Here is a 14,831-nt window from a genome sequence, read left to right as displayed (position 1 = left end):
TTGAAGGGAGTGAGCAAAGCCCATAGCCAGTCTTCATCTAAGCATGACAATAACCCCCCGCCCCCCGACATCTTCCTACCATGTGCACCTGATTGGACATGGGTGTGCTGGGCTCCAATAGGGCCAGGCCACAAGGACTGGGTTGTGTGAATGAGGTGAGTGTGTGGGAGGTGGCGTGGAGGACCACAGCGGGGGCTTTGATGCAGCCCAGACATGGAGAGGGGCTCCTCTGAGAGGATGACGCTCACCACACCCCATAGCACCGAGCCTGGGAACACCGCCCTCTTCTACCTCTGTGCTGGCGTCAATCCAAGTAGGCACCTTGTTTTCAGCAAAGCCAAACCCACTGCCGTCAAGTTGATTTCGACTCACAGCGACCCTACAGGACAGAGCAGAACTGCCCCATACAGTTTCCAAGGAGCGCCTGGTGGATTTGAACCGCCAACCTTCTGGCTAGCAGCGGTAGCACTTAACCACTACACCAGGTTTCCTCAGCAAAGCCAGTATACGTGAAAGGCAAGTCATGTGTTGGTCTCCTCAAACTAGGACTGTATATTACATTTTGATCATGTGATGCTGGTTTGGAGAAGTTCTGACAACCTGAGTGCACAGAGGACCAGGTCAGCCAGTGGGCTGAAAGCCAGAGAGCTCAGATGGGGCTCAGGCAGAGCCTGCAGCAGCTAGGTGCAACTGTCACAAAAGGTCCTTGCCGTTCTTGGGTTAGTGAATCACTGTGGCAGAGCCCACAGGCTGGTTCACAACACCCACGCCAACCTCTCTGTGTCTTGCACTCCTGAAATGTAGACCCAGGAAGGCTAAAAACTACATTTCCCAGACTCCCAGGGGTGAGCTGGGCTTTGCCAGGTGGACGCTCTGCATGAGATGCTCACAGGAAACCTGGAGGCGGAAGCGAGCAACACATGAGGGAGATCAGAACTTCTGGCAAGCATGAGGTGGAGCAGTCTGCTCCTTCTGGGGCAACAGGGACCGAATTTCTAGTGTCCACTTCCTAGCAGCTCAGGCCTCAAATGGCAGAATCAATAGTAATGTTTCCATGGAGAAGCCCCTGGGTGTGGCTGTATGTTTTTCCCAGCTGCGTTGTCTCCCACTGTGTTGTTCCTGGGTGTCTATGCTCGTTTCTCTGTCCTTCCTGAGGGTTCTGTGAGCGATCTAAAAACCTCTGCCTGACTCCTATCCCCAAAAGCCGGAGTCGACTCCACTGTCTGTAACTCAGGGTGCTAAGCAAGACACTACCCGTACTCCAGAAGCCTGTGTCCATCACAGCACTATAAGCTCAGGTTACAGGCGAGACTTGGAATTCATTAAGTAAAAGAACAGAAAAATAGGGAGGCTATTGAAGCATCTCATTTTATCTAGAAGATGTTTTCCTGAACTGCTGTGTGCAAGCAAAAAACAATATTTTATGAGGGCTAAGAAAGCTCTTATTTTAAGAAGCCCTGTCACAATCCTTCTGTGAAGGGAGGACATGCTTGGTAATATGAATAACAATCCTCTAATTTGACAGATTTACACACTTTCGCAAAGGGAAGCATTTTTCATGCACAGTATAAACAGACAGGAAGAAGACCCCCACTAATCCCTAAGTTGCTCCCTGGTGGCAGATGCAGCACTTACGGGGTGACCTGGGTGCACTGGGCAGGTGCTGCGGAGACCCGTGTGAGCAGCATGTTAGGGTCACACACCAGTAACCCTGAGCTCTGCTGACACTCCATGTGCCAACACCACAGTCACACCCGAGGAATTTCACTACGTCCCCACTCTCCTTATTCCTCTCCTATCCCAAAGATGATAGATAAATACCCAGATGGAAAACCACCACAGGGATGCCTGGGTTTGCCCTTGGGGGGTCCAAGGCTGCAGGGGAAGCCAGCAACCTCCAGAGCCTCTGAAACCCACCAACCCGTGGCTTCCATGTCCCCAGAAGGCACCCCTCATGTGGCAAGGTAAGCGGGACGCTCTCATTCCCGAGCCTCAAGCTCCACCATTACACAGATGCACATCCACCAGCAGCATGCATCACGGGCCTGAGCCAGCTTCCTAGCCCCCACAGGGGTGCCCCACTGAGGGAAATATATGTGGTTCTCAAGTGTACCTTAGTGTGCTTCCAGGACTGCCTCCAGAGGTTCTGCTGGCCCAGAGCAGAAGACAGAACACCACGGAGTCTGGAACCAGACTGCCTGAGTTCAAATCCCGCCTTTCCCACTTGGTAAAGTTGCTAAAACTCTCTTTGCCCTAACCTCGTCATTTGTAAGACGATAATAATGTTAGCATCCACCTCATGAGATTGTTGTGAAGATTAAATGAGCGAATGTACACGCCTGGCACACTCAAAGCATTATTTAGGTTTCAGCTTATATTATTACCTCTATCACGTCCACATAAACATTTGAATACGCTATCAGCTAACACTAAGGAAATACGATCTCTCAAATATCTATATCTAGCAATCAAGGCAGGGAAGTATAGTTTGAAGACTGTGGCAGTTGCTAGTCAGGGCAGCCTGCTTAACACAGAAGCTCTAGAAATCACTTTGTGAATGACCATATCATCAGCTTAATATAAAAATTCAAAAAGTTATCAGATCTGCATTTTTTAAAACACTCAGATTTTAAATAATTGGATGAAGATTAATTAATCAGATGTGAGTTCTAGAAGCTCTAGAAGCAGCAGATAGTTGATGGACGGGAAATGTGAACAGCATGTCTCATTCATAAACTTGCTGTTTGACAAAGCCAATCGCTTCCACATCAGCAAAGCAGTGCTGACATGATGAGGACACAGGACAAACTACTTGAGCTCACAGGATCTTTGGAGTGTCTCGTCAAACCTCCCCATTTTACAGATGAGGGAACTGAGACCCAGGAAGGCTGAGTGATGAGCCTGTGACCATGCAATCAGCAACATCCCAGGGCCTGGTCTCCCTGCATAGCTTCCTTTTTTGTCTTTCTATCCCCACCTGCCTTCCATCTTCAGTAGGACTGGGCACTGCAGAGTCCATCAGTCTGTCAATGGGACTGCAGCTTGACTGGTACTTTATCAAATCTTCTCAATAAGCCAGGCACTGTGGAGGCCCCCTGGGAATTCATGAGGAGCGTATCATCACAAAAGGAGGCTCCCCTTTTCAGGAGGTGGACGATCCACGTTCAAATTAACCAGCAGCGGTCTCTGCACAGTGGCTCAGTTTTAGCCACCTTCCCTGGGGAGCACCCCCAATGGCTCCATCTGAGTTCTCTGAGCTCCTTCCCCTGCTTTCCAGCTGCACATTGCTTTAGGCCATTGTTTGCTATCTTGTTGATGGTTCACTTTTTACTAGCTTACTTCAGTCTCCTACTATCAGAAGGGAAGCTCTGTGAGGCAAGAGACACTTTCTTGTTCACCATGGTATCCCCACCGCCCCACAGTCCCTGGCATACAGCAGATACTCAATACATTTTGCTAGGTGAACAAATGGATTATGCTGTGCAGTGGCAGCACCTGAATTTCTACATAGGAGTGTTGTTGTTAGGTGCTGTCGAGTTGCTTCCGACTCATAGCGACCGCACGTACTACAGAACGAAACACTGCCCGGTCCTGTGCCATGTCCACAATCTTGTCATGCCTGAGCCCATTGTTGCAGTCACTGTGTCACTCCATCTTCTTGAAGGTCTTCCTCTTTTTTGCTCACCCTCTACTTTACCAAGCATGATGTCCTTCTCCAGGGACTGGTCCCTCCTGACAACATGTCCAAAGTATGTAAGACGTAGTCTCACCATCCTTGCTTCTGAGGAGCGTTCTGGTTGTACTTCCAAGACAGATTTGTTTGTCCTTTTGGCAGTCCATGGTATATTCAATATTCTTCACCAACACCACAATTCAGAGGCATCAATTCTTCTTCAATCTTCCTTATTCATTGTCCAGCTTTCGAGTGCTTATGATACGACTAAAAATACCATGGCTTGGGTCAGTCGCACCTTAGTTTTCAAGGTGAAAGCAATTTACTTGAAAGGATAGGTGGGCATAAAGAAACTTTACATAGCAAACACTTTGCTTTTACTTAAGATTGTAGATTTATTTTACATGTGGGAGTTGGTAAAGATTTGGGGGTGAAGCATTCTCCAGTGCCTCCTTGGGACCCCCCAGTTGTTCTTGGATTGTTTGTTCATGTGTCAGGCTTCCTCACTCAGTGATAAGCTCCTGCAGAGCAGGGTTTTAAACCCAAACTCCTCCACCTCCATCAGGGTCTTGCACTCACAGGGGCCAAACAAATGACGGAATGCCCAGATAAGTGCGTAAGTGGATGGTGTACTGGTTTCCTAGGGCTTCCACAACAAATTACCACAAGCTGTGGGGCTTAAAACAACAGGAGTTTATTCTCCCACAGTTTTGGAGGCCAGAAGTCCAAAAATCAAGGTATGGGCAGGGCCGTGCTCCCTCTGAAGGCTCTAGGGGAGAATCTGCTCCACGCCCTTCTCTTAGCTTCTGGTGTTGCCAGCAGTCCTTGGCTTACAGACACATCACTCTGGACTCTTCCTCCATGGCCTTCTCCCTGTGTCTCTCTCTTCTCATAAGGACACCATCACATTGGATTAGGATCCACCCTGCTCCAGTATGACCCCATCTTAACTAATTACATCTGAAACAACCCTATCTCCAAATAAGGTCACACTCGAGGTTCCCGGAAGGACATATATTTTGGGGGGACACTATCCAACCCAGTGCAGATGGTAAAACCTCTTCTAAGACTGATCTGTCTACTTTGGTCAACTGATGTCAGGAGTCAAAAGAAGCGTTCAGCTTCAGTGTAAAACCAAGAACAAAACGTTGGGGTCAGGGTAGGAAGCAGACCAAGCCAAGATGTGAACACTGGACTTGGGAAGCACCAGTGCAGAATGAGAAACCAGAAAACAAAAAACGGGAAGATAAGGCCATCCTGATAGATGCTTCCCACGCAAAGGAGGTTCAAGTACACGTTGGATGAACTTTGGTGTTTCCTGTTTTTAGAGGTTTCTTGTGATAAAGTTGGGGCTGTACATTATCCCCTTCAGGGGAAGTTGTGCTTGTTCTGAATAATCAGGCATATGTGGACTAATCCACGTGCGTAAGTGCAACGGAAACACAGGAATCAGAAACATAGCAGCAGGAGCAGCCGGGAGAGCCGGTTCTAGTGCTGGCTCTGCTGGGGTCATGTGTACAGGGCAGGCTTCACCTCCCTGTGTCTTCTTTGTGAAGCGGGAAGGTTATACCACATTATCTTTAAAGTTCTTCCCCGCCTGAAATTCTACAATCTATGTCCTAGTCCCAGAAAAAGGAGCCTGGTGGTACAATGGTTAAGCGCTGGGCTGCTAACCCAAAGGTCGGCGGTTAGAAGCCACCAGCTGCTCTGCAGGAGAAATATGTAGCAGTTGGCTTCCGTAAAGATTACGTCTTGGAAACTCCATACAGCAATTCTACTCTGTCCTGTAGGGTCACTAGGAGTCGGAATTGACTCAACAGCAATGGGTTTGGTTTGGGTTAGTCCCAGAAAGAACTTCAGCTTAAAAGGAATTTTCCACAGTGGAAAGGTATTAGTTAATATGTACATGAATTAAATTAGTTCAATACTATGTAAATATAATTAACTAGAATAAATGTATTTATTAATTTACTAGAATAAATGTTTTTGTTACTTGTCCATGGCTGTTTCCCTAGAATTAGTAAAAACAAAACCATAACTATGGTAGATGGAAATGATTCATAAACAGGATGTCTGCTTATTAAAAAATTAAAATAAAGCAGAATGCTTCTCAATCCCGCTGCTAAATTATCATATTCTGAACCATGTTCCTAGTTTCTTATGTGAGGACTGAAGTAGAATCTGCTGCAGAAGTGGGCATGTTCTTCCTTCTGTTAAGTATAACAAAGAATCCAACTGTTATTTCTTATAGAAAGTTAACCTTTCTGCACCTTGGTTTCCTCATCTATAAAATTTCGAGTAGTGGGTTTGAGTAAGAGCCCTGGTGGCACAGTGGTGAAGGGCTCAGCTGCTAACCGCAAGGTCAGCGGTTTGAACCCACCAGTGGTTTCGTGGGAGAAAAGATGTGACGGTCTGCTGCCGTAAAGATTACAGCCTTGGAAATCCCATGGGGCAGCTCTGCTCTGCACAGTAGTGTTGCTGTGAGTCAGCACTGACTTGACAGCAACGGGTTTGGTTTGGTTTTGATTTTAGAAGGTTTGAACTCATTCCTCTCTGAGATACCTTTCAGCTGTAAAAGGTTCTGTCCTATAGCCCCACACACTCATTTTCCTTCTCCATTCGGGGTCAACAGGCAGAATAGCTGAGTGTACTGAGGGTCCTATGAGGTGATCCTTCTTGATACCCGTGAGGTCTTCATAGCAGTGAGGAAGGAGACCCAGGCACTGACAGACACTAACCAGGACTCTAGCACCAGCTAGCTTCCAGCTAGAATTCCTCTGAGGTGTTTAAAAACGAGAGAGAGCCATGTACAGCCAGAAGGATGACAAATGTAGATGGTTTTGGTGACCTTTTCCTGAGTAATTTTTTTTTGGACTCCTACTGGCTTTGCATAAAATGCTGTAATCTTCAAATTAACTGTGCAAGGTAGTAACTTAGCATCTCCATTCTACGAAGGAGGAAACGGAGGCTCACAGAAGGTGAGTGATTTGCCCAAGCAAAAATCTGTATGTCCCTGAAGTCTCCACACCGACCCCCAACTGTCTTCTTCTGTAAGATACACAGGGTCCTGTATAAGTGAGCCTACCTACCTGTCCAGGTGCCAGGTCCTTCACTGGGACCCCTGTACACAGTCACTCCCAGAATCCTGTTAACCTCTGTGAGGCAGAGATCATAAAAGCTACATTTCACAGAAGGGTTTCGGTGAAAAAGGAACTTGCCTCGCCTGTCTGCCAGCGTGGGCCATGGAAAAGCCCAGGGCTGCACAGACTTGGGCTCAAATTTCTGCTCTGGCACAAAGCAGATGTTTGAGACCTCAACTTTTGAGCATCAGTGGTCTTATCTATAAATGGAGGTAAGTACTTGGGCACCATAGTGAAGGAACCTTAAAACTTGGAAATGAGATGACTCTTTGAGAAGGAAAGAAATCAACACTTCAGAGATGAAAGCAAGGAAAAGCCAAACTCTCTTAAAGACACAGAACAAGTCCTTGGTCAGGAAGCCTTGACAAACCTGCCTGAATGTCTGTATTAAAAATTTTAATTAATCATAGGGGTAATTTTAATGTTTTTCCTCTCTGGCTAGGTAAGTAAGTTCCAGGAGGGCAGGAACCAGCTCTGCTTTCACTACCTCCATCCCTAATACCCAGTCATATAGTAAACACTCAATGAAAGAATAAATGGACCATGTCTAAATAAAGAACACGTCAATCAGAAAGGGTGCTGGTGGGCAAGGGAAGCCCAGAAAAAGAGGCAGACACCAGCAATGCCCACCTGAGCCTTGTCCAGGGGAGAGGACGTCTGGGCAACAAAATGAATCGTCCAGTCTCACTAGTAAGACCAACCCTCTCAAGGAGCTAATGCACCAGCCTATTCTTTTTTTTTCTGGATTTGCATTTATTTATTTTTTTAATTTTTTTATTGTGCTTTAGATGAAGGGTTACAGAGCAAAGTAGCTTCTCATTGAACAATTAACATACATATTGTTTTGTGACACTGGTTGCCAATCCCATGGCACTCTCCCCTTCTCGACCTTAGGTTCCCCATTACGAGCTTTCCTGTCCCCTCCTGCCTTCTTGTCCTTACCCCTGGGCTGGTGGTGTGTCCATTTAGTCTTGTTTTGTTTTATGGGTCTGTCTAATCTTTGGCTGAAGGGTGAACCTCAGGAGTGACTTCATTACTGAGCTAAAATGATATCTGGGAGCCAGTTTCTCCAGTCTCTGTCAGACCAGTAAGTCTGGTCTTTTTTTTTTTTTTTTTTTTGTGAGTTAGAATTTTGTTCTACATTTTTCTCCAGCCTTGTCCAGGACCCTCTATTGTGATCCCTGTCAGAGCAGTCAGTGGTGGTAGCTGGGCACCATCTAGTTGTGCTGGACTCAGTCTGGTGGAGGTTGTGGTACTTGTGGTCCATTAGTCCTTTGGACTAATCTTTCCCTTGTGTTTCTGGTTTTCTTCACTTTCCCTTGGTCCAGATGGGGTGAGACTAGTGCAGTATCTCAGACGGCCACTCACAAGCTTTTAAGACCCCAGACACTACTCACCAAAGTAGGATGTAGAACATTTTCTTTATAAACCATGTTATGCCAGTTGAGCTAGATGTCCCCTGAGACCATGGTCCCCACAGCCCTCTGTCCAGTAATTTGGTCCCTCAGAGAGTTTGGATGTGTCTATGGAGCTTCCATGACCTTGCCTTGGAAAAGTTGTGCTGGCTTCCCCAGTATTGTGTACTGTCTTGCCCTTCACCAAAGTTACCACTTATCTATTATCTGTTTAGTGTTTTTCCATCCCCACCCCTCCCCTCCCCTCCCTCATAACCATCAAAGATTGTTTCTTTTTGTGTGTAAATCTTTTCATGAGTTTTTATAGTAGTGGTCTCATATAATATTTGTCTTTTTGTGACTGACTTATTTCACTCAGCATACTGCCCTCCGGATTCATCCATATTGTGAGATGCTTCGCAGATTCATCATTGTTCTTTATTGTTGCGTAGTATTCCATTGTGTGTATGTACCATAGTTTGTTTATCCATTCATCTGCTGATGGGCACCTAGCTTGTTTCCATCTTTTTGCTATTGTGAACAATGCTGCAATGAACATGGGTGTGCTTATGTCTACTTGTGTGATAGCTCTCATTTCTCCAGGATATATTCCTAGGAGTGGGATTGCTAGATCATATGGTATTTTTATTTGCAGCTTTTTAAGGAAGAACCATATTGTTTTCCAAAATGGTTGTACCATTTTGCATTCCCAGCAGCAGTGCATGAGTTCCAATCTCTCCACAGCCTCTCCAACATTTGTTATTTTCTGTTTTTTGATTTGTGCTAGTAATGTAGGGGTGAGATGGTATCTCACTGTAGGTCTGATTTGCATTTTTCTAACGGCTAGTGATTGCGAGCATTTCCTCATGTGTCTGTTAGCTGCCTGAATGTCTTCTTTGGTGAAGTGTCTGTTCATATCCTTTGCGCATTTTTTAATTGGATTATTTGTCTTTTTGTTGTAGAGATGTTGGATTTTCCTGTAGATTTTAGAGATTTTTGTCTGATATGGCATAGCCAAAACTTTGTTCCCAGTCTGTAGGTTCTCTTTTGACTCTTTTGGTGAAGTCTTTTGAAGAGCATAGGTGTTTGATTTTTAGAAGATCCCAGTTATCTAGCTCATCTTCTGGTGTTCATGTATTGTTAGTTATGATTTGTATCCTGTTAATGCCGTGTATTAACGCCTCTAGCGTTGACCCTATTTTTTCTTCTATGCTCTTTACAGATTTTGGTTTTATATTTAGGTCTCTGATCCATTTTGAATTAGTTTTTGTGTATGGTGTGAGGTATGGGTCCTCTTTCATTGTTTTGCAGATGGACATCCAGTTTTGCCAGCACCATTTGTTAAAAAGACTGTCTTTTCCCCATTTGATGGACTTTGGGTCTTTGTCAAAGATCAGGTGACAACAGGTGGATGGATTTACATCTGGGTTCTCAATTCTGTTCCACTGGTCAATGTGTCTGTCATTGTACCAGTACCAGGCTGTTTTGACTACTGTAGCTGTATAGTAGGTTCTGAGATCAGGTAGTGTGAGTCCTCCTACTTTATTCTTCTTCTTCAATAGTGCTTTACTTATCCGGGGCCTCTTCCCTTTCCATATAGAGTTAATGATTAGTTTTTCCATCTCATTAAAGAATGCTGTTGTTATATGGATCAGGATTACATTGTATTTGTAGATTGCTTTGGGTAGAATTGACATTTTCACAATGTTAAGTCTACCTATCCATGAGCATGGTATGTTTTTCCATTTATGTAGGTCTCTTTTGGTTTCTTGCAGTAGTGTATTGGAGTTTTCTTTGTATAGGTCTTTTACATCCCTGGTTAGATTTATTCCTAAGTATTTTATTTTTTTAGGGACCTATTATAAATGGTATTGCTTTCTTGATTTCCTTTTCGTTGTTCTCTTTAGTGGTGTATAGGAATTCAACTGATTTTTGTATGTTTATCTTGTATCCTGCTACTCTGCTGAATCCTTCTATTAGTTCTAGTAGTTTTCTCCTGGAGTCTTTTGAGTTTTCTATGTATAGTATCATATCATCTGAAAATATGGACAGTTTTTCTTCTTTGTTACCAATTTGGATGCCCTTTATTTCTTTTTCTTGCCTTATTGCTCTAGCTAGGACTTCCAGCACAATGTTAAATAGGAGTGGTGATAAAGGGCATCCTTGTCTTGTTCCTGTTCTCAAAGGGAATGTTTTCAGCCTCTCTCCATTAAGAAAGATGTTGGCTGTTGGTTTTGTATAGATGCCCTTTATTATGTTGAGGAGTTACCCTTCTATACCTATTTTATTGAGAGTTTTTATCAGGAATGGGTGTTGGACTTTGTCGAATGCCTTTTCTGCGTCGATTGGGATGATCATGTGATTATTTTATTTATGTGTTGGATTACGTTGATTCATTTTCTAATGCTGAACTATCCTTGCATATCTGGTATGAATCCCACTTGGTCGTGGTGTCTTATTTTTTTGGTATGATGCTGGATTCTATTGGCTAGAATTTTGTTGAGAATTTTTGCATCTATATTCATGAGAGATATTGGTCTGTAATTTTCTTTTTTTGTGGTGTCTTTGCCTGGTTTTGGTCTCAGGGTTATGCTGAATTCACAGAATGAATTCAGAAGTACCCTTTCCTTTTTCATCAGCCTATTTCTGCCTGGCGCCTTTACACATTCACTTTTCCAATTCCACTTGTTCTGATTCCAGCTCTAGTTAAGCAGCCTTCTACTGATGACTCAGATCCTGCTGAAGGTGTGCTTATGGGCTGTTCACAAACAAATATTCTCAGCCCTGGGATCATTATTTGTAATTAGATTAATTAACTGGCCAAATGGGGTCATATACCAGGTCTGTGAGCTGGTACCAGCTAGTTTCCCCAGGAAACAAGACCACTCCTCATGGACAGCCAAACCCGGGACCACGGCAAGTTGATAAGGTGAAGAAAGTCTCCCAGCTAGCCACCGCAAGCTGGTCCTTAAACCTCTGAGCTGCAGGATTTGTTGCTATTTTTTCTAGAACATCTACTCTGCAAGGCTGTTGTAAGGATGGCTATAATAAAAAGGTGCTCAGTAAATAGTAAGATTATTATTGGTCTTTAATGCCCACATCGAATAAATGACTGGGTCAGGATTCCATGAATAACGATGTACTACTTTCTGCCCCATGGATCTTATGGTGTAGAATATAAGTAAGAACCATGATGAACTAAACAGGCCAAAAGTCTGACAGGTCTATAGGGGAAAGGGAAGATGGTGATGAGTAGGAACCACAGGGGTACAACTCATGGAAGATGGTGAAGGATGAATAAATTGTCAATCAGGACCGGGGCCCCATTGTCCTCTGAAGGGGCGATGGCAGTATGTGGGTAGTGTCTTGGTTGCCACAATGACTAGAGGGCAATTCAGTATTTAGTGAGCAGAGGCCAGAGCTAGCACCCTACAATGCTCCTGACAGTCCCACACAGTCAATTGTCCTGGGTGGTGCAAACAGTTAACAAGCTTGGCTGCTAACCAAAAGGTTGGCGGTTATAGTCTACTCAGAGCTGCCTCAGAAGAAAGGCCTGGTGATCTACTTCCAAAAAAAACCAGCCACTGAAAACCCTGTGGAGCACAGTTCTACTCTGACACACATGGGGTTGCCATGATTCGGAGATGACTTGACGCAACTGGTTTAGGTACCAACAGTGCCCCTGAGGACAAGCACTGGATGCAGGGAAAAGATGAAGAGGGCAAGTGAGCCAAGACTCAGATGAGGAAACGGGCACAGTGTTCAGGGATGGTGATGAGGAGAGGAGGCTTTGCAAGCATAGGCCCTCACTTACCTACTTTTTTTGGAATGAAATGAGGGGTTTGTTGCAAAGTGGTGAGAAGCCCTCTGGTCTATAGCTAATCACCCACGTGTTTCTGGTACCACTTTGCTTTAACATTTCCCAGTGGTGGCAGCTCTAGGTTCCTGACCCCAAGCCCAAGATGCAAGGAGATAGGGTGGCCACACGGCTTGGTCTGATTCCTTTCCTGACCTACCTTTCTCCAAAAGTTGACGTGGTCCTGAGGGAGACGGTGAAGTCATATTGCTCTTGCTTCACAGTATGGGAAGGGGTGATAAAATGCACATTCAGAAACAGCGGGCGCTACGGAGGGGAGACACGCACGCTCTAACAACAAGAAAGCTTTCTGGCTGAAAAGAAAGTGGAACCTTTTCTTTCAAATTTACAGACACTAAATTTGCAGTGTCAAAGCAAGGCGCGTTCTTGAAAGTAGAGAGGGCGGCCATATCACGTACATCAGTTCACCCAGAGAACGACAAAGCATGCATGTATATACATACCCGGCCTGGGTACTGTCACGGTACGGCAGCACTGAAAAGATACTACAGAAGGATCTTCTGCCACTGATAAGGACTATTCTAAAAAACAAAAAAAAACAAAAAAGAACAAACAAACAAACAAACTAAATACAAAGGTTCAAATTAAAAAAAAAAAAAATTCCATAGCCATTAAGTATTCATTGACTTCACAGCAGTGTTTGCACACTCCCGCTACCTTCTCTGCCAGATGGTGTTCTGCTCGTCTTGAAAAATGCAACCAGGTTCCTCCATGGAGGGGAAGTGCTGTCTCCCCTCATCCAAATATTCACACACGAGACCTCAACGAGGCTCTCTGATGGGTACACATGAGCTCCGCTCTGGAGAGAAGCTGCTATGGGCAGCATGGGCCGGCTGGAGCAGACAGAGCTGAGAGTCCGGGGTGGCCAGGGCTGGCTCACAGTCACACCACATTTAAACCATCGATTTCTATTCTGTAGTAAACAACACCAGCACAACTGTGCCAGAGGCTGGTGAGCAAGAAAGACACTTATGCCATTATGATCATTAGGTTTTTCATATGCTAGCAGCGTGTTAGGTTCGGAGAATACATTAAGGAAGCAATTAGATAATCAGTCTTAGCCTCCATTTCTGCTATAAAGATACTCCTGGCAAAAGTTCTACACAGTGTTCTTATGCAAAGGGCACTTAAAAAAACATTAAAAAAAAGAAAAGCCTCAAAAGTACTTATCTTGGCATCTGAGAATAACCAATTCCCCAAAGGGAACTGCTGATGAAAAAACAGAAATAAGTGTGTGGAAGGGATTAGAAAACAACATTCTTTTTAGCACAGTCTCAATATATATCATATATGGAGTTTATTTACTTTTGTTGTCTTTTCCGTCCATAATAGTAATAATAAAACTAGAGGGAAAAAAAATACTACTGAATGCATCAAGGTTTGAGATTGTGGATCTTGTTTTTAGATTATGATATTAAATTGCCTACACCCCCAGGGATAGTCAGGTTTCCCGGCATGGAAAACCAGGCTCTTTCGGCCTCTCCAGTTTCAACGCTCCCGATTTCCCCCCCTTGCACTGCATCATCCGTCCATGCTAAAGGACTTGCATTACTTCCTCCTTAAAAAAATTCCCTGTTGTCTCATACCTTGGAACCCTCATGGCACAGTGGTTAAGAACTCAGCGACTAACCGAAAGGTTAGCAGTTCGAATCCACCAGCAGCTCCTTGGAAACCATATGGGGCACTACTCTGTCCTATAGGGTCACTATGAATTGGAATCGACTTGACGGCAACGGGTTTTGGTTTTTGGTCTCATACCTCTGTCCTTTGCACACTATTGCTCCTGCCTGTTATGCCTACCTGAGTGCATTTGGTGAACTCTTATTCATTCTGCAAAAACTAGCTCAGAAGTTCATCCACTCCAGCAGCATTTTCTCCCTCTTCACTGAGTTCCTCATTCTCTCTTCTGTGCTGTCTCCACACTTTAATTACACTTTCGGGAGGGCACTGATCGCCAGGTGCTGCTGATCATTTGCCTGCTTGCCTCCTTTTTTAGACTGTGAGCCCAAGGGTTTAGCACATGGCAGCCCCTCAGTCAAGGCTGAGACTTCACTGAGATGCAGTCTGCAATTCTGTGCTTCAGGGCTGCACCTGCTGGAGTCTCTGTATCTTGCAGCTAGTGGTTAAGAACACAGACTGAAGCAACATCCCAACGTTCAAATACCAGCTTTGCCACATTTCTATGACCTCGGGCAGGTTTCTTAACTCTTCTGAGCCTCAGTTTCCTCATCTACAAGATGGGATAAAATTATTAACTATCTTATTGGAATGTTGTAAAGATTAAATGAGTTACTACTTGGCAAGCCCTCGGAATAGTGCCTGGTAAATAATTAACACGATAAATATGAACAATCTTGACTGAAGGAGTCCCTCAGTGGCTCAAACGGTTAAGCGCTGGGCTACTAACTGAAACGTGGGTGGTTCGAATCTACCCAGCGGCGCCTTGGAAGAGAAGCCTGGTTATTTACTTCTGTAAAACCAGCTACCGAAAACTCTATGGAACGTAGTTCTCCCAGACACACATGGGGTTGCCATAAGTTGGAACTGACTCAACAGCAACTGGTTCATTGGCTGGTATCTTTACTGGGGACCATCTTCTTGGGTTAAGTTTTACCAGCATAGAACTTGGATTTGGAACCTCTTCAGACTTCTGTGCTAAAATACACAGGTCTGCTAAAACATGACAGACCTTGCTCTAAGGGTGGCTGAAGAACTACACATGTGGCCTGTCTACAGAGATGCTAACA

General features: G+C 44.7%; 1 protein-coding gene across 1 annotated transcript in view; it reads right to left on the bottom strand.

The window, feature by feature from the left end:
* Positions 1–14,831, bottom strand: part of CABLES1 (Cdk5 and Abl enzyme substrate 1) — a gene marked incomplete at its 5' end in the record, with an annotated part of 143,569 nt that overhangs the window by 33,003 nt on the left and 95,735 nt on the right. Inside the window, one exon of the mRNA XM_004387934.1 lies at positions 12,528–12,605. Coding sequence (XP_004387991.1) covers positions 12,528–12,605 — 78 coding nt within the window. The remainder of the gene's footprint in view (positions 1–12,527; positions 12,606–14,831) is intronic.

Source organism: Trichechus manatus, unplaced genomic scaffold (genome assembly GCF_000243295.1).
Source record: "Trichechus manatus latirostris isolate Lorelei unplaced genomic scaffold, TriManLat1.0 scaffold00199, whole genome shotgun sequence".
Lineage (NCBI taxonomy): Eukaryota > Metazoa > Chordata > Mammalia > Sirenia > Trichechidae > Trichechus > Trichechus manatus.
This window is presented reverse-complemented; position numbering and strand designations above follow the sequence as displayed.